At 36.0% G+C, this 25,099-nt stretch overlaps 1 protein-coding gene across 1 annotated transcript in view; it reads left to right on the forward strand.

The window, feature by feature from the left end:
- RYR2 (ryanodine receptor 2) overlaps positions 1–25,099 on the forward strand; it is a 386,286-nt gene that overhangs the window by 124,318 nt on the left and 236,869 nt on the right. The window contains exon 4 of the mRNA XM_053974163.1: positions 12,238–12,258. Coding sequence (XP_053830138.1) covers positions 12,238–12,258 — 21 coding nt within the window. The remainder of the gene's footprint in view (positions 1–12,237; positions 12,259–25,099) is intronic.

The following is a 25,099-nucleotide window of genomic DNA, read 5'->3' on the forward strand; positions in this document are numbered from 1 at the left end:
TCTTCATACCTCAGGACTGATTTATGCATGCGTTGAGGACCATAGCTGATGAAAGCGACACATAAAATAATGCTAGAAATTGCATCCTGGGTGTCTCAGACTAACCTCCCTGCTTTGTGTATCACATTGATTTTAGTAGATTCTTTAAATCTATTGATATGTCACAATATTGTGAAAATATTGTATTGTGAAAATTGAATTAATATTTGTGAGGTTAAGTTTGCAGTAGTCAATATCATAAAATGGATAGGATTTAATTGTTTTGTCTTTAGAAGAGTTTTAAAATCAATATTTAGTACAATGAAACTAAATAGTAAGTGACCACACTCTCATCTACGTTTTGCATGAGGCAAATGCATGTTGAAAAGGTTATGGACATGTGAAAGGCTGCATCATAAAACAGTGACATTTTTCTGTTTGCCTTAAATTTGTTAACTTTTTTTTTAAAAGTTAGGATAATTTTTTGAAAACACAAAAACCTTATACTTTAGCTTAGTCAAAAGTGTTTTGAGATATTAAATTGTTCATGGTTATATATGATTCTTGTCTGCTACAATTCTACTACTACTATACAAAGTGCAGTTTTACATTAATCTCTCAGCTGAGGCAAGGCCTGGATAAAGTGATGCTCAAACATTGTATTCTCTGTTGCAGTGTGCACAGCTATAATATGAATTATTTGTAAAGACCTTAAATTAAATAAAATATAACTTTTACTTTTGTCCAGTTATATTCAGATTGGAAGTAATAATTATTCAATGTTTTTAAACAGACTGCTTATACTCAGTAAACACCTCATAATATAATAAACACCTCATAATATATATGAAAATTCTCCGTATCTCCATTTGTCTTGTAATGGCTTCTTATAGGGGTAGTTTCCTGAAATATTTGGCTAGGTTGGTTCAAAATTTAAAACAGGAAGGATCCTTTTTTCCAACTCAGTGACTTATAATAGCAAATTAAAAAATATTTTGGTGAGTGGTGTAAAATGTTATCAGTGTAGGAAATGCATAGCAGTACTACAGAGGCTGGCAGTGTGGAAAACATTAATTCTGTCTGCAGTACTGTGTAGCAAGAAACTAGACTCCTGTCAGCCAGCTCTGTAGGATCTCAGCAGCTGGAGCTGGGAGATTACACATGGGATTCTGCCTCTTGAAATGTGCTCAGTGTGCTCAACTTCCAGGAGTTGCCAATACCTTCTGTGATAATTAAAGAAAACAACAAACCACCCTTATCCTCAAATTCAGTCAAGATTTTTGTAATGCAAGTTTGTTCCTAATTCTCCTTATCCTGCAGGGTTCAGCACCTTGGGGTACTTTTGATTCTAGTGGTGCTCTGTATGCATCACAGACTCCCATATTGTTTAAGTTTGGATGTGAATGGTCCTCCCCAGAGGGGTAACACTTGAACAACACCAACAAGGGTAGCATTAAAAGAAGAGATAGAACTGGTGTAGTGAGACTGAGCAGGACTGAACAGACTGGATTCATGTCTTGAACAGGAAATGGGAAGGAATTAAGCTTAGGGTGGGTTCATCTCTGTATTGCTTCTGTGGTGTGTCTGCATGTCAGAGCTGCTGATGAACATGCACAGTTTCTTGGTGCTGTCAATGAACTGTTGCTGAGCAGATCTGGTTAGGGATGTTCCACATGAGGATTCATCTGCATGTATGTAATTGCATCTCCTCAGGCAATAGGAATTTTGAATCCATGGTAGCTACATCACTGAGCAAATCTATGATATCTTAGCAAAAATAATAGGCTTAGTGAGTACAGGTGTTATTTCACCTCTCCCTGGAACAACCATTTGTCTGTGGTGAAATTATTTCTTTTGATGCCCACCTGTTCCTTAGTGACTGTGGTAGGGTTGATTTGCCAAGAAGGTTTCTGGTTTTGTAATGTTTTGTTGGACAGTCATCAAATGGCTTGTTTCAATTATTATAATGAGACAAGAGCCTTCCAAGCAGATGAATGTATCGGTCTTGTATCTAAATACTACCGCAGTGTGAGAGCTATACTATTTCAGGTCTAAAGTTAAAATACCTAGGTTTTGTTTCTCTCTTATCATAGAGAATTACCATTTTTTAATTACTTATCAGGATGGTAAGAGTTCTTGAGTTGGGGGTGGAGGGAAGGAAAGTAAAAGAAATGAGGGGTTTAAGACCAGTGGTGTTAAGTAAACAGAGAGAGGCTGGGAATGGGGAACAGCTCTGTAGACAGAGGTGAGATTCTGTCTCTGGCCTCCAGGTGCCTTATTAGTAGCTGAGTCTGGGACCTAAGCACAGCAGAGAAACCTGAGTGAGCAGTGAACCTCTGCTCTTCACAAGGACACTGACTTACCTTTATGAGTGGTAGGATCATCCACCTATAGACCATGAGTTTGGCTCAGTGTGTGTCAGGATCACTCAGCTTTTCCTAAACCTGGATTTTAGTTTTTTAGTGTTTGAGTGGCCACTCTTGTGAGCAGAGCCTTGTTCCCTCAAGGTTCAGTCAGAGCTGCAGGCTCTGGGACAGGGAAGGGAGCTGCCCCTGCTCGCAGCATCTTGTCCATCCAACCTGCCGAGATACCTCTGGCCTCTGTGGTGGAGAGTGGGTCCCATGCCAGCAGGATCCATTTTGGAGGTTTTGCTGGATCTCAGCAGCAGTTAAGGCTCCTGCTGTGTTCCTGCAGGCAGTCTGGATTGACTTCTTCCTCTTCAAGAGCATGCCTGATAAATATACATGTATACACGCACACGCACACATACATTTAGGTTTAAAAAGAGGGAATGTGCTCTCTGTGATGCTTCCTGACCTCTTTGTATGCACCTGTCCTTCATTTTTCAAGTGAAAATTGAAACCTGTGTTTTAGAGTACATGGTAAGTGAGAAGGGGGGGGGGGGTATTACCCCCACATGGTTAGGTGTTTGATCTTGATCCATAAATATTTTTTGACAGACATGATAGTTGCTGAGCTCTGAAGGTTGTCCTTCCTTTCCCCTGCAGTCTCCTCTTTCTGCCTGGCTATAGTCTTTTTAGCATTTGCTAGTTCAACAGTCGAATGAACCCTTTAGTCTTTTAAATTATAGCCATTCACTGTGTGTATAAATAGATATGGCATTGATTTCCTTTTTCATGTGATAGGGGTTAAAGCTTGAGCCTTATTTTTCTTTACAGAAATTATGTACTTCTAAGTAAGCAGAGCAAAGAAAAGAAACAAAGGGTAAAAAGAAAAGAGCAAAGCGTATTCAGGCTTCTGCTTGTAAACCTGTGTTTTAAATTGGCTGTTGTCATCTGCTTCAGTTTGGGGAGTCCTGTATTGTTGTATATGATCTTTGTAGTTAATGCTCGTTTCTGCAGATACTGCTGATAGAGTGGATTGTGCTTGTAATGATGGTGGTACACGCAGCTTCCACTCCTGAGGCAGCCTTTGATAGCTGACAGTCTGTTGACAAATATGCAGAACACTCACTTTTTTTGAAAGATGTTTCTATTTAAAAAAATATTGGGATGAGTCACAAGATAACAGTATGCAAATAGCAGAAGAAAAGTGACAAATTTGGAAATCCTGGTTTTTCTTACTGGTGATTATTTAATGTGGTAAATTGACATAGTCTAGTGTATATGTAGGTCATTTGGCAACAAACTATTTTCATTATCTAGGTATTAATGCATTTTGGTCTTCCTGTAAAATTCCATTTCCAGGTGGTGTTTGTTAGAATATAAATGATTTACTGGGTATAGCTTGGTTTCTTTAAAAGAACTTGTGCATCTGCCCAAATTTTAATAATGTCAGTAACTGATTAAATCTTTTGGCTGTTCCAAGAAATTTCAGGTGGGGGTTCTTATTCTCTCTCCTCAGCCATATGTCACTATTTATTAGGTACCTTACTTAGGGAAATACAAAACTTTTGTCCTAAAGAAACAACTTCTTGGTGGGTTTGGAGATCTTTGGAGGAACATATGAGACAGTCAGCATTTGCCTCTGCCCAGAAGACCACAGTTCTTTTTCTGTATGCTTTCTTGGTATTACTGCAAGCAGTATGAGACTCCAGTGCTCCTTGTGACTCTGAGTATTCCAAGATGTTGCAAAGTATAAAATAAAACATTTTTAGGGAACTGAGAGCTTTGCGTGGAAAAACACAGACTTGCTGAATCTTGTGACTGCACAGCCTTTTTGTATCTTAGATGTCTGACCCTACCCAGTTTGCTGGGTCCTTTCTCAACTCATGTATGCTATGGCATGAGTTGAGAGAAGAAACAGCACATGCAATAAACTTTCTACTGAGATTTCTTCTGAAATTCCAAACTTTTCCAACTTTTCCCAGTGAAATTCTGATCAATTTCATAGATGACTTCAAGATTTTATTGTTTTGATGTAAAAAGAGTAAAGAAAAATAATGCCTTAACACAAGTAAAAGCTTAATCAACAGATTAATGAAATAGACTCATTTGTAGAACTTCATGGTTAAAATTTATCATTTTTGCTTGATATAGTTTATCAGTGAAGTAGAAAAATTATTTTGTTACATGCCAAAACATTTTTCTCTAATCTTATTACTCCTCTTTTTTCACCCTAGCATCTTATTCACAATGTCTTTTACCACAGGCCTCTCTTTGAAATCCTTTGTAGATAGGATAGGATAGTGTTTAGGGGCTTTCCATGTATCTTGACATGGAAATCTCTTGAGGATTCAAAGGCTACAAATATAGCTGTTGGTTTAAATATAGTCGAGTAGGAAGCATTTTCTAAATTCTTTCTTACATGCTTATTCTGCTTGCATTTAAAACAGTTAGGAAATTTTGTCTCATAACCATCTCCTTCTTATAGTCTTAACTGCATTCCAAAGGAAAATTTCCTTTCTTTTACTTCCTAATTCTGGGTGGATTTTTCATTTCCAGCAGTTTCTTTTTCTTCTGGCTTATTGGATCACTTCAAACTGGGAGCAAGACTGGAGTAATCAAGATGTCAGATTCAGAGAGCCAAAATGGGATTGTGAATGTGATTATTAAAGGGAGTGATGCAAACACATAACATTCACTCATGTTTAAGTGAAGACTTCAATCTGTGAGGAAGTGCTTAGCTAAAGGTTTCATTTGTTCTGCAGCTTGGTGTAACCAAATAAATAGACTACTATTGAGCTAATTATCTTTCTAATATAAACCTGACACTGATTTTTGCTCTGAATTTAGAGAACAACAGGTTCTCTACAGGTAAAAAAACCCCAGGTATCTGTTTCTTTCGCATCAATATAAATGTTTTCTTTTTAACATGATAAAATAGACATCAAAAATATCTTTTATTTAAAAGTCTTAGTAATATTGTGGTAAAGCATTGTAATTAAGGCTAGGAGTTTTTTCAGACTTGTGCACTCATAAATCTATGTCAGACCTTATGAGGAAAATGAAAGGATTTGGTTGCACATGTTGTGTGTGAATTCATAGCTGAATTCAAAGCTGAAGTGTTTCTGTAATATGAAAAAAATTAATTTCACAACCTCTACTTCAATAGTTGACAACTTCATTTTTCAGGAAAATTCTGTCTGCAAAATACCCATCAGTAAGGCAACGTTCTTACTAAATTGCATCATGAGCTTATTAACTCCCATCTAATCATCCAGTCATGGCTGATTAATCACTCCTCCTGGTGCCTTGTTTTAGTGAAATCTGTTTTCTGTACCACTGACCAGCAAACTGCTGTCTAATTTCATGTGTAGGATAGTCTTTGCTGTGGATTAAAGTGAAGCCCTTATCCTCTGATCTGAAGGGCTGTGTGAGGGAATCATCACATGGAAGTGTCTTGCATATATAGTTATTCTTCTGTGTTTAAGGGATAGGGAAAATGTGTTTCCTCAGAGCTGAAAAGCTTTCATGTGCTTCTAAGACAGAATGAAGCCATTTTGGGATAGGAATGGGACTGTAGCTGGTGGATTTTTGAATATTCAAATCACCTATCTCCAACTGTGGAACTCTGAATTCATTAATTACTTTTTATTAGTAAGCAGCAAGATAACATGGAAAGCTGGCAGCTTTGTCATTTTCTTAGCATGGGAGGAAGGCAAAAGTAAATTCATCTCTCATGCCAGCGGAAAGAGGTAACACTTCCCATTTCTTTTAGTAAGTGTTCTGTATGTTAATGAATAAGCCAAATTACCAAGGTACTTCCTTAAAAAAAAAGTATGAAGATTGGCAGTTAAATGCGCTCTTGAAAATTTAAGCTCTCTGATTCACACTACAGTAGCCTAGTTAATAACCTATTTGAAAGCTAACAGCAGCTGTGAATATGACAGGCTGAATATGTTTTTAGGTTTGCCAGAACCCCCACATGTTGGAAGGAAGAGTCAGAAATGAGCCAGAGGTTTCTTGATATAACAAGCCAGAGCTGTTTTAGTTTCCAATTACTGACCTGCAAGTTTTCTTAATCAAACTTTCAAGCAAAAAGGCCAAATTATTGCTTTGTATTTCTATACTTTGAGTTTTTTCATTAACGTAAGGATTGTCTACAGGTACCAGTCATATCTCACTGAAATAACAAAATGTAGTAATTTTCTTAAGAAATTCTTTGGATAAGTCTTTATCAGATGGTGGTGTGTCATAAAGAGGGACAGAGTTGCTGTATTCAGCAACGTTATCTTGTACTTACTGCAAGGTTTGCCATCCCAGACTTTTGAGTTTACATGACCTAAGTGCTTCTTACTGCAAGGAAAGAAAGTGACGGAAGAGGAAGGAGACAAAGAGGATCTCAGTGTTTAATGATGTGTGCGTTTTTGTATCATGTAGATGGACATACATATTTGATACCAGTAGAAAACTTTATGAAAAGATGAGCTAGAGTCCTATTCTGCTTAAAATACTGACTACACATTTTAGTGATGCCATAGTGCAAATAGGAACGGGAAGTAAAACAGTGGGAAAAAACAGAGGGATGGAGCTTTTACAGAGAAACACGTACTGTCACTTTCTACTCAGTGCACCTTATTTAACATCAGAAGTGATTGTTAGCAAGCTATTTCAAATAAGGCACAAAAAGTATATAGCTTGGCTTTGATCAACTGCACATACTGGAGAAGATCAAGAATGGCAGGCGCAGTGTTTTTGCACTCTGCTTATTCTCAGGGTCAAGCAAGGACAGGAATAAAATCAGTATCTATTTCAAATCACAGAATTGTGACACACAAATACTTCTGGCCTGGCACATGGGCCCTTCTTTAGTGTGTGTAGCGTGTTTGGGATGAAATAAAACATTTTTATTATCCTGGACAAGTTTTCTATTTTGGAGGTAGATAGCAGCAAACCTTTTTCTGGCCTTACCACGACCCTTGGAGTGCTAATGTGCTCAAAGTTTTTTTTTTCTAGAGTGATGGTCAGCTAAAAATGAGGCTGGGGGGAGAGAAGTTATTTTGTTTTTACCCAGTAACATTTTCTGATCTAGGTTACATGCAGAGAAGGAGTTAAACCAAAGAGACATGAAAGCACAGCTCTTGAAATGTCTTGATGACAAAAGTCTACACTGGAAGACAAGCCTGGGCTGGAAGAGAAGGCATATCATTAATTAGCTTGCTAAATATTAAATTCAGGAAGACAAGGTGTCGATTCAGGAAGTCAAGGAAGCTAATCAAGAATTGTAATAGAAATAAAGAATACATTTAAATTTGGAATCTAGTTCAAGTCTTAATCTCACCTTGGTTATCTTTATTAAAGTTTTAGAAAAAGATTTTGCTATTTGCAGTTTCCACAACAGAGAAATGAAAAAAAAAAAAAATCAGTTTTTAAAATAAGAGTTTGGTTCAGATAAACGAGTTTAAGTGCAAGGGAAGATATAACATCTACTAGTGAATGTTATACATTTCTTCATTGAGATTTCAGTCACAATCCCATGTGTGGATCATGGCAATATATTATAATTATCATGGCAGTTCTCATAAATACGTGTAGAGAATGTGATTACCCAGAGTCAGCTGAGATTCTTCTATACACTGTGAAATAAAATTCCTTAGTATTTGTCTGTGCTGCTCAAGATGATGAAAGAAAACAATACAGGAGCCAGAATTAGGAATAGGAGGTTGTTTTCATAGTTTAAAGTAGCTTACTTTGTAGCTTTTGCACTCATAATTAATGCCTCTGTATTAGTGCCTCTGTATTCAGCACATGTTCTATGATCTTGCTTTTTGTCAAATTCAAAAAATGAAAAAAACTCCTCATAATGCCAGTGAGATCCCTCTTTTTTCCTCTTCAGTTAGTTCATGGCTCCTTATGGCAAGAGAAAGTAGAGGTAGCAGAATAATATTCCTGCTCTTTTAACTGGCTTTTATGTCTGGTTAGTGTAGTTCTGGGTATCTGCAGTGCTTGGGAAAAAACAGCTTTCCAGTTTGGATTAAATGCATTTAAAATGAAAGCTTAACTGAAAAGATTGGAGCTCTGATGTGCCCCTGAAGAGAAGTCAGCAAATGTAGATCACTCTGAGGTTTCTGGATTAGCATAGCAGTAAATTATTAGGTTTTGGCTGTATGTTCTTTATTGAGAGTTCTTACTAGAACTATCTGAAATTTTAAAGGAAGTACTAAGACTGCAGTATAGTGCTCTCTTCTAGTTCAAGAAGGGAGATTATTTCATCATTCTAAGTGCCGTCTTTGATCTTTTGCTTGATTCTTAGAACAAAACTTGGAATCCTTGGATTTATTTTTATAGCACTACTTGTATATTTTAGATGCCCAGATATATTCCTGCCATACCATTTTATTATCCACTGCTCTGTAGTTTCAAGTGTCATAATTTTTACTTATTAACTTAGGTTGATGGCTATTTGCTAGCAGTAGGCAGTGAAATAATTCTTTTGAGTTCAAATTAGTAGCTTTCTCTGAAATAATTATTGTAGTATAAGTAGTTCACAGTTGCTGAATAAATTCCAGATATGATATATCCTTCAGTCTTTTGCTAACTCTGATGTCCTCATGGTAAGATAATAATCCCTGTACTCAAAATTATCATATGGCAATATACTCACTAAATTTTGGTATCCAGTGTGAAACAGGGTCGTGTTCTTTTTTTTTTTTTTTCCTCAGAAAATCTTTGAGTATCCAGGTACATGAGGAAAGAATATTTCTAAGTAGCACACTGCCTTTGAGATATATATGTTTTAATATGGATCCTGCATCCTCTGCTGGAGGAAGTGTTTTAAATCCAGATACTCTTCGGGTAAAGAAAAAGAGAAAAAAATCAGTACATACATGCCTAAACATTTTATTTTTCCAAAAAATGTGACTTAATGGTCAGGAGAGAAAATGAGCTGGATGAAAAAAAGTTATTGAATTCCAGGGATCTGGATTTTTTTTTTGACTAGGCAAAGATGACAGTGCTTCATGAAAGAAATGACTGTACTGTTCTTTTGGACAGTGTCTAATGTAATATGTGATTGAAATTAAGCAGATACTGTGAGATGCCACAGTGAGAGGGAACTTCAGAAGTGACTGCCAGGCCCTGCCTACCTTGTCCCCAGCCCTTCCTGAATTTTAAACCTTCCTAGACTAGTTGAAAGATCTACACCTCCTAACAGGTGAACAACTCAGCAAAACCTGAGTTATTTATGGTAATAACAGGTAATTTCAAGTCAAAGAACATCAAGAACTCCGAAAAAGAGAGGTAACAAAATATGGTCTGGTAGAAGAGAATGTTAGAAATTGTTTGCTTGTTTGTTCGCTCTCTGGTGTGTATGTGGATTTTCTGTTTGGGTTTTTTTCCTTTCTTTTTCTTTTTTGAGTTCTCCCTTTGGATTAATGTCTAATGCATATATAGCAACAGAAGCTTTGAATCTTAGTCTTTCCTGAATTTGGGTGGGTGCTGGGAAATCCATGGGAAAAAGGTTCCTGTGGCTTCTAGTCTTGAAGATAGACAAAAGATGGAGGTGTCAGTGTGAAACAGAACCTGTATTTAGGTGTGCTGTGAAACATTACATTTATTTATTACTTAATATAATAAAATAAAATAAATATTATTTATTACATTTATTTTGTCTACATTAGGACAATTACTCTTGGATATAAGTAATCTTATTTATTTTTAGCTTTACCTAATCTGTGTTCCTAGAAATTTCCAGATGAGTAGATATAATATTCTAGCATGCTTATGCCTTTTTCCTCCCTCAAATGGGATACTAAATGTCCAGGTCACAAGTCTTCCAGAATAGGTTCCAAAAGCAGACAAAATTTTATCTCCATATGTTGCAAAGACAAAGTTTAGAATTTGTGACCAAGTGGTCTGTGAGAAAGAAATGTCTTCTTTTGACTGGAGTCACTCAAAGGACTCTTCCACAGATGAGATGGGAGCACAGCAGGACCTAGGAGGGCTCTGACGAGGCTCACAGCAGAAGGCCTATAAAATACAGCTGTAATTAGAAATGGAGGATCTTACTGTGCTGTGCACTGTACCACACTTTCAGAATCAGATCTCTTTGGATAAATTCATAGTCATTCCCATGTAGGTGTCAAACGGTACTTTTTGACAAGTGTACATGCACTGTTCAAGTGGCTGTCCTGAGAGACATTATATTTAAACATGAATATACCAACGCAGAATTAGTGTGTGCAGTGTATAAATAATTGGAAAATATTGCACATGACTCATTAAGTTATCTGGTGTCCATTAAAATAAAGTAAATGGACAATTCAGCAATTATAAGGCAATTAATTGTAAAACTGATAATGGCTGTTGAGCTTTGAGTGGGTTCTCTGATACCACTTGAAACTTCCTTGTTCACTTAGACTTTGGGACAGCAATTTCTTGTCATAGCAAGGCAATAAAGCATGTGTCACCTCTTCCTAGCATTGTCACACAGGAAAATTGCTTGCAGTGTTGTTTTCAGAGCATGTACAATTTTAACAAAACAAAAGATGTATCAAAGGCAAGGTAATAAAAGAAATACTTGTACATAAATCTAAATTGGCTATTCCTTACTCCTTTTTTTTAAGACAGTGTAGTTGAATTTAGATTTAAATCATTGCTTACTTTTATGACTTGCCAACGTCTTATCAAATAATTTCTTATGTTGTATCTGTTTTAATACATTTAGCTGTTTTTGAGGAGGCATTTCCTCAGCTGTGGTTGATAACAAAAGTCACAGTAAAGACTGCTAAGAAAATAAATAAGGGCAAATCAGAATTTTGTGTACCAGTGAACAAAAACATAAAGCTGCTCTTTAACTGAAATGTATATTAAAAGCAAGACAGTTTACTTTGAATGGAGCTATTTTAACAGTTGAGAACTAAATACATTGCCTTTTACTACAGTAATTTCACATGCAAGTTGACATCCAGATATTGCTGATTTTGAAAATTGCTCCTGCTTTGCACTAAGCTATCTTAATTATTAAACTTTTATGCGGCATCTGCTAACAAAAGGTCAAATATGTGAATGCAGTAAAACCACTGCAGCATTTTCTGTGCATAGTCCAGAGACCAATCTACTACAGATATATTGCTCTTAGTGCCAACTAAGTATTTAATAGCATGCTAACTGTTCTAGTAGCTGAATTGTGTTCTAGTAGATATTCTCAATCCTTTCTGAGACTGTAAGATAGTCCAAAGACATTTTAGAGAGAGAAATTTAAAATCTGTTTCCTTATTGAGTCATGAAACAGTTTCATTAATATAAAACCTTAAGCTTTTGGAGTTATTCTCACTTTCCGCATAGAAGAAATGGATGACATATTTATGTGCTGTTCTTGGTTGTTATGCGAGATATTCTCATATGCTGCAGGTTGTAGGGTCAGGGTTTGACAGGTACCCCTAATTTTAACTTCAATATTATAGCACTCTTTAAAATGACAAACCATGAATATCAGCAATGAAACCTTTTCAAGTGAATGATGTTCACTAATGGCAGAGCTTTACTCAAGAAGAAATGGAGAGACAATTTGTAGGATACTGTATTCTGCATTTTTGACTGGTTGGTACTGAATACAGTGTGGAAATAATTCAGCATCAGTCTTCCTTTGATGCCTGTTATCTGATTTTAGATGGACTTTTTTGACTTCTAGAATTTGAAGTGCTTTCCACAAAATAAAGACAGAAAGTGAGGTATTGGCATTTTAAAGAGGAGATACCAGGAGAATATCTTCATTACTAGAAGCTAGAGAATAGAACATATTTTCTTTCATACTAGATACATTTCTGAAAATATGAAATGTTAACTTCGAAATAGACTTTGATATGCTATATTTAAGGAAAGAGATTTACTGATTTCTTGCTTTTTCTTTCTACAGCTAGTTGATGTGGAAAAATGGGTATGTGATTCTGTCTTTTATTCACTTGATCCCAAATGTTTCATGTTGCCACTGAGTCTAACCTGTCTGTTTTGATACCCTGTGTGTTCATGACCCTTCAACTTGCACGGCTCAAAAAACCAAAAAAAAAGGTGAAATACATGGTCATGTAAAATCTGGTCACTCCTGAATTGTCCTACCAAATTTCATGTTACCACCATGACTTTTATCTCTTTAAATTTGATCACAGAATCATGTAATATAAATGTATGATTATTGCCTTTCAGTTTTGAGCCCTGCTGTCTAATGTTATAACTCCATTCTGTAACCCACCCTGTCTTTTCCAGTATAGACACTGTAATCTTTAACTGCATGACAGTAAGATACTTAATACTGATAAATAATATGTGATGTTGTGTGTAGCTGCAAATGTATTTATATTTAGTGATGGAGAACAGCTGCTACAGAACAAAACCAACATTTTCTAGATCTTAGGAAATAAAGCACAATTATCTGCTTAATGTGTTGTTAAGGCCCTTCCTAATGTGTCTGTGTATACCATACATATTTGTTTGGGCATCTGATATAACTCCCCTCTCTGGGACATATTTATGTATGTTTTTCTTCAATGTAATCTCTAACACCAGTGTTATGTGAGAGTTAGTGGTCGTAAAATGTATGTAGAATTGTTTGTTCACCTTGGAAAATATTTGAGGCCTCTCTGAAAGCTTGGGCTATAATAGGTCTCCTTGGTTTCATAATAGTTTGAGCTGCACATGACCAGAGACACCCTCAGGTGTCCTCTGAAATATGGCCAATAACATTACTATAGTACTGGTCTCATTTTATTTCAGCCAGAAATTACAGAATTTTAATCTGTGATTATTACATCTTTATAGTAAGTAGTGACTCAAGTTAGAGCTTGCTGAGACTCCTGTAGGTAAGTACATTGTTTAAATAGTGGCTTAGGCTTTTCCACACCATTTCTACTCTACTCAAAAATATTTGTGTCATGTCACATACACAGGTAGATGTTTATAATATTTATTAAACAGTAACTGCAGTTAAATATTAATTTTTGCTAATTGTATCAGTATGACAGAATTATCCATATTCTGTGGACCTGGTATTTATGACAACCATCAATTGTTATACAGTCGATTTTGAGTTTTTTTAAGACATACTGATGGTCAGGTTATCTTTTCATTTTGTCCAATTTATAATTACAACTGAGAAAGCTTGGTTATTCATCTTTAGATTCTGTTGTTTTATTCCTATGAAGAATTTTGCTATAAAGAGAAAAAACAGCAGTAAAAACCACGTTCAGTACTATACAGACAGCTCTCCTCATACTCCACAATGCATTAAATATTATATGGCAGAAGTTTATTTTTAGTTTATTATTATTATAAAAATTACTATTATTTAGTTTATTATTAAGCCACTGATGTGGCTTATTTTTGACTGAAGCATTCATAGTCTTTTCGTGGAAAATGTAGTATTACTTGCATAAATAGAAATCAGATTTGCTGTTTTGGTGGTTTGTTTTGGTTTTTTGGTGTTTTTTTTAATGGTTGGTTGTTTTTAAATTCAGAACTTAGTAACATCAAAATCTTGCTTCAGAAAGACTGCTTCATCTAAATGTGTTCTTAAACCATTTTTAAAAGAACTGGTTCCCATGAGGGCAAAGCTAAATGTGTCATTCCAATTAAATTGGGTAAAGACTTTCCCGATAGACTGATTCTATAATCCAGACAATCTCTCTGATGGGGGTGGAGTGCATACTGTCTTTACTTCATACATAAAATTATTCTCTCTCAGATGAAGCTGCAGTCTGGCCTGTAAAGCAGCTTTTAACTGCCTCTGTAACTCCAGAGTGTTACCAGAGATCTCATGGTGGACTGGAGGTGCAGTGAATTAATGCAGTAGAAAGCTGGCTGCTGTAAAGCTGCATGCTCACTGGGGCAGACATCTCACTCTAACACATGTATTTCTTGATAAGCCATTTTCCAGCATAGAGCACACAAGGTTAATGCAAGTGTGTTTGATTATATCTATCTTCATGTCAAATTAATGAGCAAATTAGTAGCTGAACCTTGCTGTAAGCAGTTTCATGCTGTTCAAAGGATAAGCTCAAGTCATTCACTTCTGAGCTGTTCTAGCCTGTGAAGTGTACTTACAAAAGTTTTAGAAGAAATTACTCCAGTTCGTGTGTACTTCTGTCAAATTACTATAATTCTTGTGATTTTGTTCCAAAATCTTTATTCTACTGAAGGGATGTGCTCTCAGTTGAAGCTGGGTACAAATTAAATCACTTTAAGATACTTCTTGAACTCTTGGCTTCATCCTTTTGTCTCTGAGCAGGTAGGAGAGTGAAGACTTGTAGATCTACTTAAGTGCAGAATCAAGTAGATTAAAGATATCTTGTCCAATGTAAAACCTAGTGGAGGTAAGGCATCCTGGTTCCCATTTCATATCTCAAAATGTTTTTTCTGCTTTTTATAAAACTACCAAGGTGAGGAACCCCCAGTATTTGATCCAAGGGATTTATTAAATTTGAACCAAAATTTAGAAGACCCTGAATGTATTTTCTTTACAGAGAAAATGGCAGTAATGTAGTAAGATGAAACTGAATAACACATAGTGAAAGGAATTCCTTTAATCTCCCTGACATTTTTTTTTCTCTTTTAATGTATTTATGAAATAAGGGAAATAATATTAAAGTGTCTTTTTCTGTGAATTAGCAATGTACTTGCAAATTTGTGATCTCAAGGGAGGTGTTGTATACTTTCATACAACAGGACTAATGTACTCATAAAAGCACCTGAGTGTCTGCCTTGGTTTTCAGGATAACTGCTTAGCTCTACAACAGGTTTCAGTGTAAGGATAAGAACTTTTCTTGTGTATCTCTGGTGATATAAAAATTTGGCCTTTTTTACGCATTTGACTACATCTAGTTGGTAAATTATTTTGAAAATATAGCCTTAAGAGCCATCCAGAATTATTGTTTTCAGGAGGGATTACTCTGAAGAGCTTTTTACCTGAAAGGAAATGAAGTGTGTTGTTTCTTAAATTCAGAATGCAAGGTACAAGAATTTTCATGTTTACCCTGGCTGATGGCAAAGCTATGCTTATTATAACATTGTAGGATTGTCTTCAGTTTTTGAGACAGAGAAACATCTTCCACTGAGGGTAATGGTAAATTTTTTTCTCTTCAGCTCAAGTAGTAACTATGTTGGCTCAGTTTTATGCCACTAGTGAAGCTAATTTTCAATTTCTTTGAAGAAAAGAAACTTGCAGAGTAAGAAAACACACTTTAGACACTTTTCAAAAGAATTGCTTTCATTACAGAGACTTCTAAGCTGAGAAGTAGTGAATAAATTCTCACTTTGACAGTGTGAACTGGATAAATATAACAAATGGAGTTTGTCTAGTGGAAACAACCTAGGGTTCTTGTGGTGGTTGGAGTGAGCCACAAAACAAAGCTTCATCAAGGGAAATTATTCAAGTAATACACCTTCAGTTCTATTAAAGTAATTAATTGCACATCAGTACTTGATAATCAGTATGATTTTCAAGCATTAAATGAATTATATAAGGACATTTTTTCCTTATAATTTCTTGCTCACAGTTAATTTGCTTAAATATAGATTGATTTTTCATATTGCTGTGGGGAAATTAATTATTTGTGCACAAATGTTTGTCCTCAAATATAAAGAATTTGCATTCAAATTTTAGATGTAACATAGACTGCAGAGGTAACTCAATGTAGGGAGCAATATGAGCAGTGTTAACTCAGTTTTATATACTGAGAAGTCAGTTCTAATACACATCTTGAAGGAAAATAAGAGATAATACTCTATGATGTTAAAGTGAACAGGCATATCAAAATGGAGTGATATGGAAATGGTGCTTAAAATGTCACACCTACAGTGATAGTTTCAACCATATCTGTAATTCCATCCTTAGTGTGTTGTATATTTTAGTGGATGCTAATTGCAGCCCAAGCCTCATTCACATCAGAAAAAAAAAAAAAAAAAAACTAACACAAACATTTTCTAAGTATATGTTTCAATTTCAAAAGAAATCTGTGTGCAAATTGATTAAAACTTATCTCAATCAAATAGTGACATTTCCAAATGTGTGCTAGGGTTTCTTTGGTGTTTCTACTTCAGTCCCTATTATATATCTGAGAATTTCAAGCGATGTTCTATGTAGTAATAGTAATTTCTGTGAATTACAGCAAAGTGTCTCAGTTTACTTGTTTTCAATACTTGTTGGATGGGTTAGTGTAAATAGCTAATATTTCTAAGTAGCAAACGGAATGCTACAAAAATTGTACGAAAGGTGTAGTCAGGAGATTATCTCTAAATTAAAGGATTTTTGGCAACTTTCCTATTAAAATTTACAAATAAAATAGAAATAATTTTTTTCTCTTTGCATGTAGCCAGAAAGCCCAAGAATTAAGGTGAAATTATGATAAATTGGAATACTAAGTGATAAGCTACCTGAAAGCTGTCTGTTGCTGTCCAAGGAGCCAAGGAATACAGTGGCCTCAAACAGCCGTAAATATTTATATTAAAAACACATCCTAAGTGTACTCAGATAAACCTTCAGTAGGTTTTAAATGTCAATTTTTTGCTTTATTTTGAGAAGGAAGAAGTAATTAGGAGGATGAATAGAATGATGGGGATAATGATTTGAAATTCTGCAAAGGCTTTTTTATTACTTTTCCTTTTTCAAGTCCTGCTCCAAGCCAGTCAGGTATTCCAGCTGCTGAGTGCTCAGTTTAGTTCCTCCGTGAGGATATTTGTTTGATACTAAGCACTCACATTAAGTATTTGTCCCCAAAAGGTCAGATAGCATATGCAACTGAAGACTTAATCAGAGGAATATGATTATCCTGTTGCTGCTTACATTGAATTACTAGTCCTACCTCTCAGGACGACTTCTGAAAAAAATGGACACTATGGAAACAGCATTAAAAATTAGAGGGCACTGATTTCTTTAACAAGAGAAGGAGAAAGTGGTAATTTCAATGCATTTAGTCATCAAATTTGCATTGGTCTTACTTGCACAGGATTTACTGTACTCATTGCATACTCACTCTCCTCACCTCAATCACAGTGGAGTGCTTTTGCCACTCATTCCTAGTCAGGCTCACTTCGACCTCCAGAATAGTAAGTTGTTGGGATCTCCCTATCACTCCAGAAATACAAATGGGAATTGAAGGTATTACAGCTGTACGTTGGTGTATACTAGAGCCTTTTACTACTGTGGTCTGATGAGCCAGACCATTGGATCCACATAGTCCAGTAAAGTCCAGAAAAGTCCAATTGTCCCTTTCATCCATCTTTCTGTGGACAAGGTCCTTGTAGTCCTAGCAATAGTTTTGACTACTCACTTCTTGTAAGTATGAATCAGAAGTCCCTTCAATTAAGAATAAGATCAGCCGTTCTGCTCTGGGGAACTTCCCACAGGAAACTGGACTAGCAATTTTCCTGGAAGAACCCCATTTGTGATTGTTTTTCCTTGCAACTCACATATTTGTGCCTCTAGAACTGAGGCGGATTTTCCAGCTTATTTCCTCATCTTGTCTTTGTGGTCACTCAGGTCAAACCACAGGGTGGTGTGTACTCACTGTGTCCTCTCTTTTGAGCAGAGGAAAGTTTACTCCTAATACTGGTCCATACAGATGGGGAGCTGGATCTCTGTGCTGCTGGACCAGTTTTTACACAGCTGAGATGATGAAGGAGAAAAGATTTTCTTCATGTTACTGGAGTTGGCCAGCCATTTCATCCACCTCCAGCATGGCTAATTTCCTCAGGTTCTGGATACCTTTCTTGGTGGTGGTCCACTTGCCTAGGTGACATATCTTTCTTGAAGGTATACCTTTCTTTCACATCTGACAGAAGTTGCCTTCAGAACCTAAGGACTTGTACCCCTTTTCCAACCACTTTGTCAATGCTTCATTACCTAGAAAGGAATCCCAGCTGTTTCACTTCCTTACCCTCTAATTCTGGGCTGCTGCTCCCATTTTTCCAACATAGGAGCAGCAAGGTGACAATGGATTTACCTAGACACTAGACAGCAGCTGAAATCTTTCACACATTTCACAGCTCACTCAGGGAAAGAGATGTGGTTGGCACCTCATTTGTGAGTTTTTGCTCTTCTCCCTTATCGGTGTCTGCCTCTCTTCCTCCTCCTGTTCTTGTGATGGCCCTGCTTTGGGATAGTCTGCCTTGTCCACTTTTTCCTCCTGCTCTCTCTTAGAAGATGCTCTTTCATCCCTTACTGAATGACCTCACTTTTGCTTCCAATATTTCTTTTTGTGTACTGAGAAGACTGATGCTGGCATGTGTTGGTTCTTTGCTTCAGCTGCAGTGCCTGTTGCCAGGGTTGGGGTAGCCGCAGAGCCTATCCTATTGCCATCAGATCCAGAGACCTTCTCTGCCCCTTGAGGGTACTGAATAATGTTAAATAGGGCTCAGTAGGCCTGAGTCAGGTCCAAGCAGGTGATTTGTGTCTTTCTGGAATTGCTAGGATGACAGAATACTTTTTCCAAATATTTTTTACTTGTTTCTCAGGATTCTGCACTTGTTCAGAGGTGTAATTCCAAAATTTTGGAGGTGATTACTGTCCTAAGCATCTGTGTATTCTATCCCACATACCCTGCCACTCATCACTATTCAGCCTCAGTGCAGATCTGTGGGTGGTATTCTTAAATAGTTTTTTAACCATAAACAAGACCTGAAACACATTCAGGAGCCCTAGCAATAAGAACATGCTGGTTTGAACATCCTGAGAATATTCAGAATTCTCAAGCACTGTTGTAATTAGCCTGGAGAAGGGGAAGATGGCGGAAAGTATCTCCCCCATAGATTGGCTCTCCTTGAAGTAAAGATAAAAGGTGTAATTATTAATAGTTTCCAATAGATGGTTCTTGGAACACAGAGGTGGTGGCAATGCTGCGTACAAACTCCAGGTTAGTCTCATGCACCTCAATTTAACCTATCCTAAAGCAGTGTTACAAAATACAACAAAATAATGGCATTAATCCAGCCCTCAGCGGTGATAAAGAGCATGGCAGGAAACACATACCACAAGTAAGATATTACATAATTCAACTTTGAAAACATGTACAGCAGTTGTAAGAAAGATGGCCTTTTTATCAAGGCCTGTTGTGATAGGATGGGTTTGGTAGTTTTGATCTGAAAAGGGGTCATTCTATATTAGATATAAAGAAGTTTTTATGATGAGAGTGGTGAGATACTGGAACAGGTTGCCCAAAGAGATGGTGGGTGCCCCATCCCTGGAAACATTCAAGGTGAGATTGGATGAAGATCTGAGCAACCTGTTCTATTTGAAGATGTCACTTCTCATTGTGGGGGTTTGGACTAGATGATCTTTAAAGGTCCCTTAACCCTTTAAATGGTTATGAATGTTTGGATTATACCCAAAACATTCTCTGTTTCTCCATTTCCATGAACTCTGAGAGCAAATAAATCAACATTGTAACCAGAGACTAATAAACTAATAAAATGAATGCTTATAAATAATTTTTATAACATGCTCTGGTCAGAGCATTGTTATCTCAACCCTTTGTGCTTCATTTTGGGCTCCAGAAAGGATTGATGGGGTTTAAATCTGCAGTCAGTTAAACTCCGCACTGCTAGCTCACTGGCTACCCAGCCACCAACAGGATGAGGGCAAGAATTGAGAGAAAAAAAGGTAAAGTTGTGGTTGAAAAAAGGACAGCTTAATAGGACAAAAACCAAAATAATAATAATCATAATGAAAAAAGAATTAGAATACTCAAAGCAAGTGATGCACAATGCAATTGCTCAGCACTCACCAACTGATGCCTGAGCAGTGGCCCCAGGCCAGCTTTCTCCCCATTTTGTATACAAAGCATGACTATATCATGTGGAATATCCCTTTAGCCAGTTTGGGTTGGCTGTTCTAGCTACATTTCCTCCCAGCTTCTTGTGCTCTCCAGCCTACTTCGTGGCAGGGTGATAAAAGAACCTGAAAAGTCCTTGACTTAGTATAAGCACTGATTAGAAATAGCTAGAATATGTGTGATACTGACACTGTTCTCATCGTAAATTCAAAACACAGCACTTTGCCAGCCACTGGGAAGAAAATTAACTCCGTCTCAGACAAAATCAGGACAGGAAGTTAGAATGACTTTAAGAAATTTGAAATTATATGTGTGTTCTATCTGTTTAATTTTCATATATGCATTCTGAATTGCTAATGTTAGTCCAGAAACTCATGTGCACAATTGTCCTGAGACACAGAGAACAAGTGTTAAGGAGCAGGAAGTTCTGCCCTCTGCAGAGAATGAGTTGAAGAAATTTCTTGTGTAACAGCCTATTGCATACATAAAGTACATAATTTCTGCTGCTTTTTTTTTTCTTTCTCTCCTTTTTGTTTCTTTCCAAGCTGAGAGTTAATGTTTTTCAAAGTAAGCATTCTTATTTAGCTAAGAAGAGATTTGGTCTAAAAACTTTGGAGAATGTTCTTGCAGAGCAGTATGACAGGAGTGTCCAGAACCCTCTGTGCTGGCCATTTGCTTGCAGCTGTGGCCCTCACAGGTCATGATATGTAACTTCTCAGGCTTGGCCTGAACTTTGACGAAGTCATTCACTTTGCATTTGTGGGCATAACATATGTTTAAGTATTTGCAATAACACTTGCTGGTTTTTAAAGTGATAGATACATCAATAGATACATAGATAGATACACAGATAAATAGATAGACAGATAGATACATGTTCAAACTTCCCTCACCCACTGCTGTCTTTCAGGTTTTCTTGAGGGGTTTATTCACAGCACATTCTAGCTCTAAGAATCGTGTAAATTATCTTAAAAATTACTAAGGAACCAAAGTAGCTCTAAAGCACATGATATGACTAACCCAAATAGATGACAATTGTTTCTCTCTCATTTGCTATAGTTCATTTAACACATCAACTGAAGAGAATGAATTGTTAAATCTAGTCTTTCAAAGAATCCAGCACAAGAAGCTGCTGTATCATTTTAGTAATCAATGGAAGATATAAACTATTCACTTTAATTTGAAGTTCGTTAAAAGATTACAATCAAGCATTTAAATAAATTATCAAAAAGAAAACCAGAAGGTTTTACAGGGCTGTTGTTTACTGTACCTTTAATATGGGAAAAAACAATGGGGTCGTGTAATCCTCAGAATAAAATTTTATATATGAATGACTGCTAGAAGAGACTGAGGTCTTTTGATAGATATAATGTCCTTGATAAACTGACAGCAGGTTGGCAAGTGAAAGTCTGTATTGACAAATACAGACTTTCACTAATAGGAAAGGATTAATTTGAATTAATCATCTACATAAATTGTTTATGTAGTAATGAATTTACACTCATCCCACTGTAGAAAGCTCAGCAAAGATTCCTGGTTAGTTTCTGGAGCCACCCAGTAAAAGCAGCAAAATTTCAGTGACAACTACAAAGCTATACTGATAACAACTAAATACCCCTAAAAGAAGAGAAAGTGAGAAGTCTTTGAACATTTTAAGATTATTAGATTATAGTTTTTTTTTTTTTCTTTTAGCTAGAACATCTTGTACATCTTTGAGAACTTGTACATCTTGCACATCTTTGAGATACTTCTCTTTAAAAAAGCACATACGAAATGAAAGCAGCCAGCCTTGCTTGGAAGCTCTCCAGTTAAAGTATCTTTTCATTTGGGATAGAGACAGACTTCAGTCCTCAGTTTGAACATTTGTGATATCAAAGCATGAACTGATGAGGTCAAAAGGGGAAAGGTGGCCATAAATCTCTGACAAAGAAAAGCAAATCACTGCATGTAGCACATGACTCTCCTTTTATTCTTGAGCAACCTTCATGAAAATTAACCTAAAAATTTCCATGATTTTCTATCATCAGCCATGTGGCACTTGATTTTTTTAAATCACTGCATGAAGTCTTACTAATATTTAAATTTTCTTAATTTATTTTACATTTACATACAAAATATTGCTACACTAGTAGTTTTGCTCTTCAGCACTGCACTTTGAGTACAGGATTTAACAAGTCACATTGTACTTGTTAGAAACTCATCAGAACAAGTTGTTTAAGAGGATCAGGCATGGCTCCTGTTTTACCTGTACTGTGTTTAATCTTTAAGTAATAGGTGTTTCATGCACTATATTATTTCAAGTGAAGAAAAAATCTGAGAAAACTATTGCAACAACAACAACAAAAGGATAAAGCCTTGTTCAGAGTAACTGTTTTGCTTTCTAGCACGAGCTATAATTATGTTAATTGCAATGATAAATGTTCCTTTTAAATGTGGTTTCTAGTGAGTGTATCCCACTCACTTTTTCAGGGGAAGCAAATCCCATTTTTATGCACCTGAAAGCAAATGTTCATTTCACATTTTCTCTTTTTTTCCCCTTCTCATAGATCTACAGAAATTTATGATGAAGTTAAGGAAATTAAGTTTGGTTATACTTCCTATGTATTCCTGCAATTTAATTAATTCTATTTATTAATTTTTAACAACAACATCAAACTTAACTTCTTGAACATAAAACATACAGAATTTTTAAAAAATTGAATTTAGAAACCACAGTGACTCTAGTTTGTTTTGGGGTTATGATTGTGAAGGACCAAAGGCAGACTGTGGAGAAAGGACTTTTGTCTGGTTTCTCTAATTTTTACTTCATACTAAGCCTTTCAGTGAGAGTGTAGCATTACATGGTAAATACAAAATCTTGATACAATGAATAAATAACAGAAGTTACAGTAAAACATTTTGGAAAGCAGGGACAGCACATTGTTTCTTCTGTCACAAGACTGCTGTTCTGATGATTTTGTGTCTCACCTGTAGGTTGGTTGGGTAGACTTTGGGATGGGGCTGTCACTGGCATTTGCTGGAGCTCTGTTTCTTGGGGCTTCTTGCTTGTATTTTTTTTTGGTTTTTTTGTTTTTGTTTTTGTTTTTCTTTTTTTTTTTTGTTTTGGTTTTTTTTGGGTTTTTTTTTTTGTTTTTTGTTTTGTCTCATTAAGAATATGACAAAGCGCTTGAACCTGCAAGCATTTTGAATAACTGACATTAAACAATTACCTGCAGTTTTCTCCAAAATGTGTTGCTTATCCATTTTCTACTTTAATTACCAGTCTATTCCCAATTCAAAATTGATTTCTTTACTGATTTTCATCCCCAAAGAGTTTAGTTTTCTATGGTATGGTCTTGCTTCACTGTCACTCTCCACAAGTGAGCAATTCTCAGCTAGATAAGCAGTTCTATTTTAAGGGCTGGATTTAATGATGTCAGAGGAGTTTTCTTAGCATTATTCCTCTGCTGATCCATCTTTCCTTCCCACTCAGCTGTCTGTCTTATTCTTTTTCTGTGAGTTTCTTTCTTGAGTGACAGGGATGATTCACATTCCTTGTACCATACAACAACAGAAAAAGCTTAGTCACGATCCTTAACCTGTGAAGAATGCCTCCCTCCTCCAGTCATTTAACTCTAAAATAACCAGGAAGATTTTTATTATTTCTTCTATGTCCCATGCAGATTAAGAGGAGGAGAATGGGGGAAGAGAAATCCTCACTAGGCTAAAGGAGAAATCGATAAATTTTATCTTCCTGGGCAATTTCTTTTCCAAAACACTGGAAATGCTTGAAAATAGGCATTTGTAATGGAAGTATTGCCTCAGCCATAAATATAAATGTTTCTTTCACATATAAATCTGGAAGCAGACAATCAATATTATTTACTTTTGATTAATTTTTACTGCTGTGTCTGCTATTCATTGTTGTGAAATTTCCCATTGCTAGGAAAGTGATAACATAAATGTAGTGTCAGAAGTATTAATAATGAAGTATATTTGAAGTGTTTCTAATTCTGCCTTCCAACAGGTCAATATTATCAAAATTGGAATAATTTAGCATGGTGCTGGCACAAATATTTGTCATAATTTCTAATTATTCCAACCTTTTTAATGTAGGTAGTAAAATATTTCTGTGTTCTCAACTCAATAAGGCATGCTTATGGGGATTTTTTGGCCAGCTGATTTATTCAAATTCAGATTTTTATGTGATATTTATAAAGAACAGCAGCTTTAAATTCAAGCCATCTTTACGAAATCTATGGTTTAGCTGAAGCCTTTTTTCTAGTTTTTTGGGTTTTTTTGGCCTGGCACAAATTCGGAGGTAACTGCTGATCAAGTTAATAAAAAGTTTGTTTTGTTACTTTTTTCTTGCTTTTTTTTCTTGCTGCTTTTTTTTTTTTTTTTTTTTTTTTTAATCACAGTGGCCATCATTATCTGGGAGTAGGTACCAGTAGTCATCAATCACACTAAGATCTATGGCTGAATTTTTGCAGCATTTGCTGTGTGATACTGAATTTCACAGAAAGTCTATAGTTGTTTAGGAGTAAAGTATAAAGACATGAATATGTATAGCATATATAATGTCTTGAGAGATTCAACCTCCTGTTTGTTGTTCTCATCTAACATGGTGTGTAGGCTACAGTGAGACAAAGAAAGGGGTTTTAGACTGTTTGAATTCACATTGTTGTTTTCTTCCATAAAAGAATTCAGGGGTTCTGGGCCTGGATGCCATAACTTTGGAAAGGAAGTTCTGTCTGTTTTGTATCAAGATTTTAAAATAAAAATGTATACTTCTGTGAGCAAGAAGAAGATGTAAAACTTCTTGGCTTATTCTCTGTAGCTTTGTAGTCTTCACTGCTTGCAGCATTTTCAAGTTCTCTGATGTTGCTGAAGATTTAATTTCCCAGTGTTAGTATTCCAAGCGTCAGTTGTTTAGTTTTGCCTGACTAATCTTGTCTTGCAAGCCTTCTAGCTCTGTTC

This window comes from Vidua macroura, chromosome 3 (genome assembly GCF_024509145.1).
Source record: "Vidua macroura isolate BioBank_ID:100142 chromosome 3, ASM2450914v1, whole genome shotgun sequence".
In the NCBI taxonomy this organism is placed as follows: Eukaryota; Metazoa; Chordata; class Aves; order Passeriformes; family Viduidae; genus Vidua; species Vidua macroura.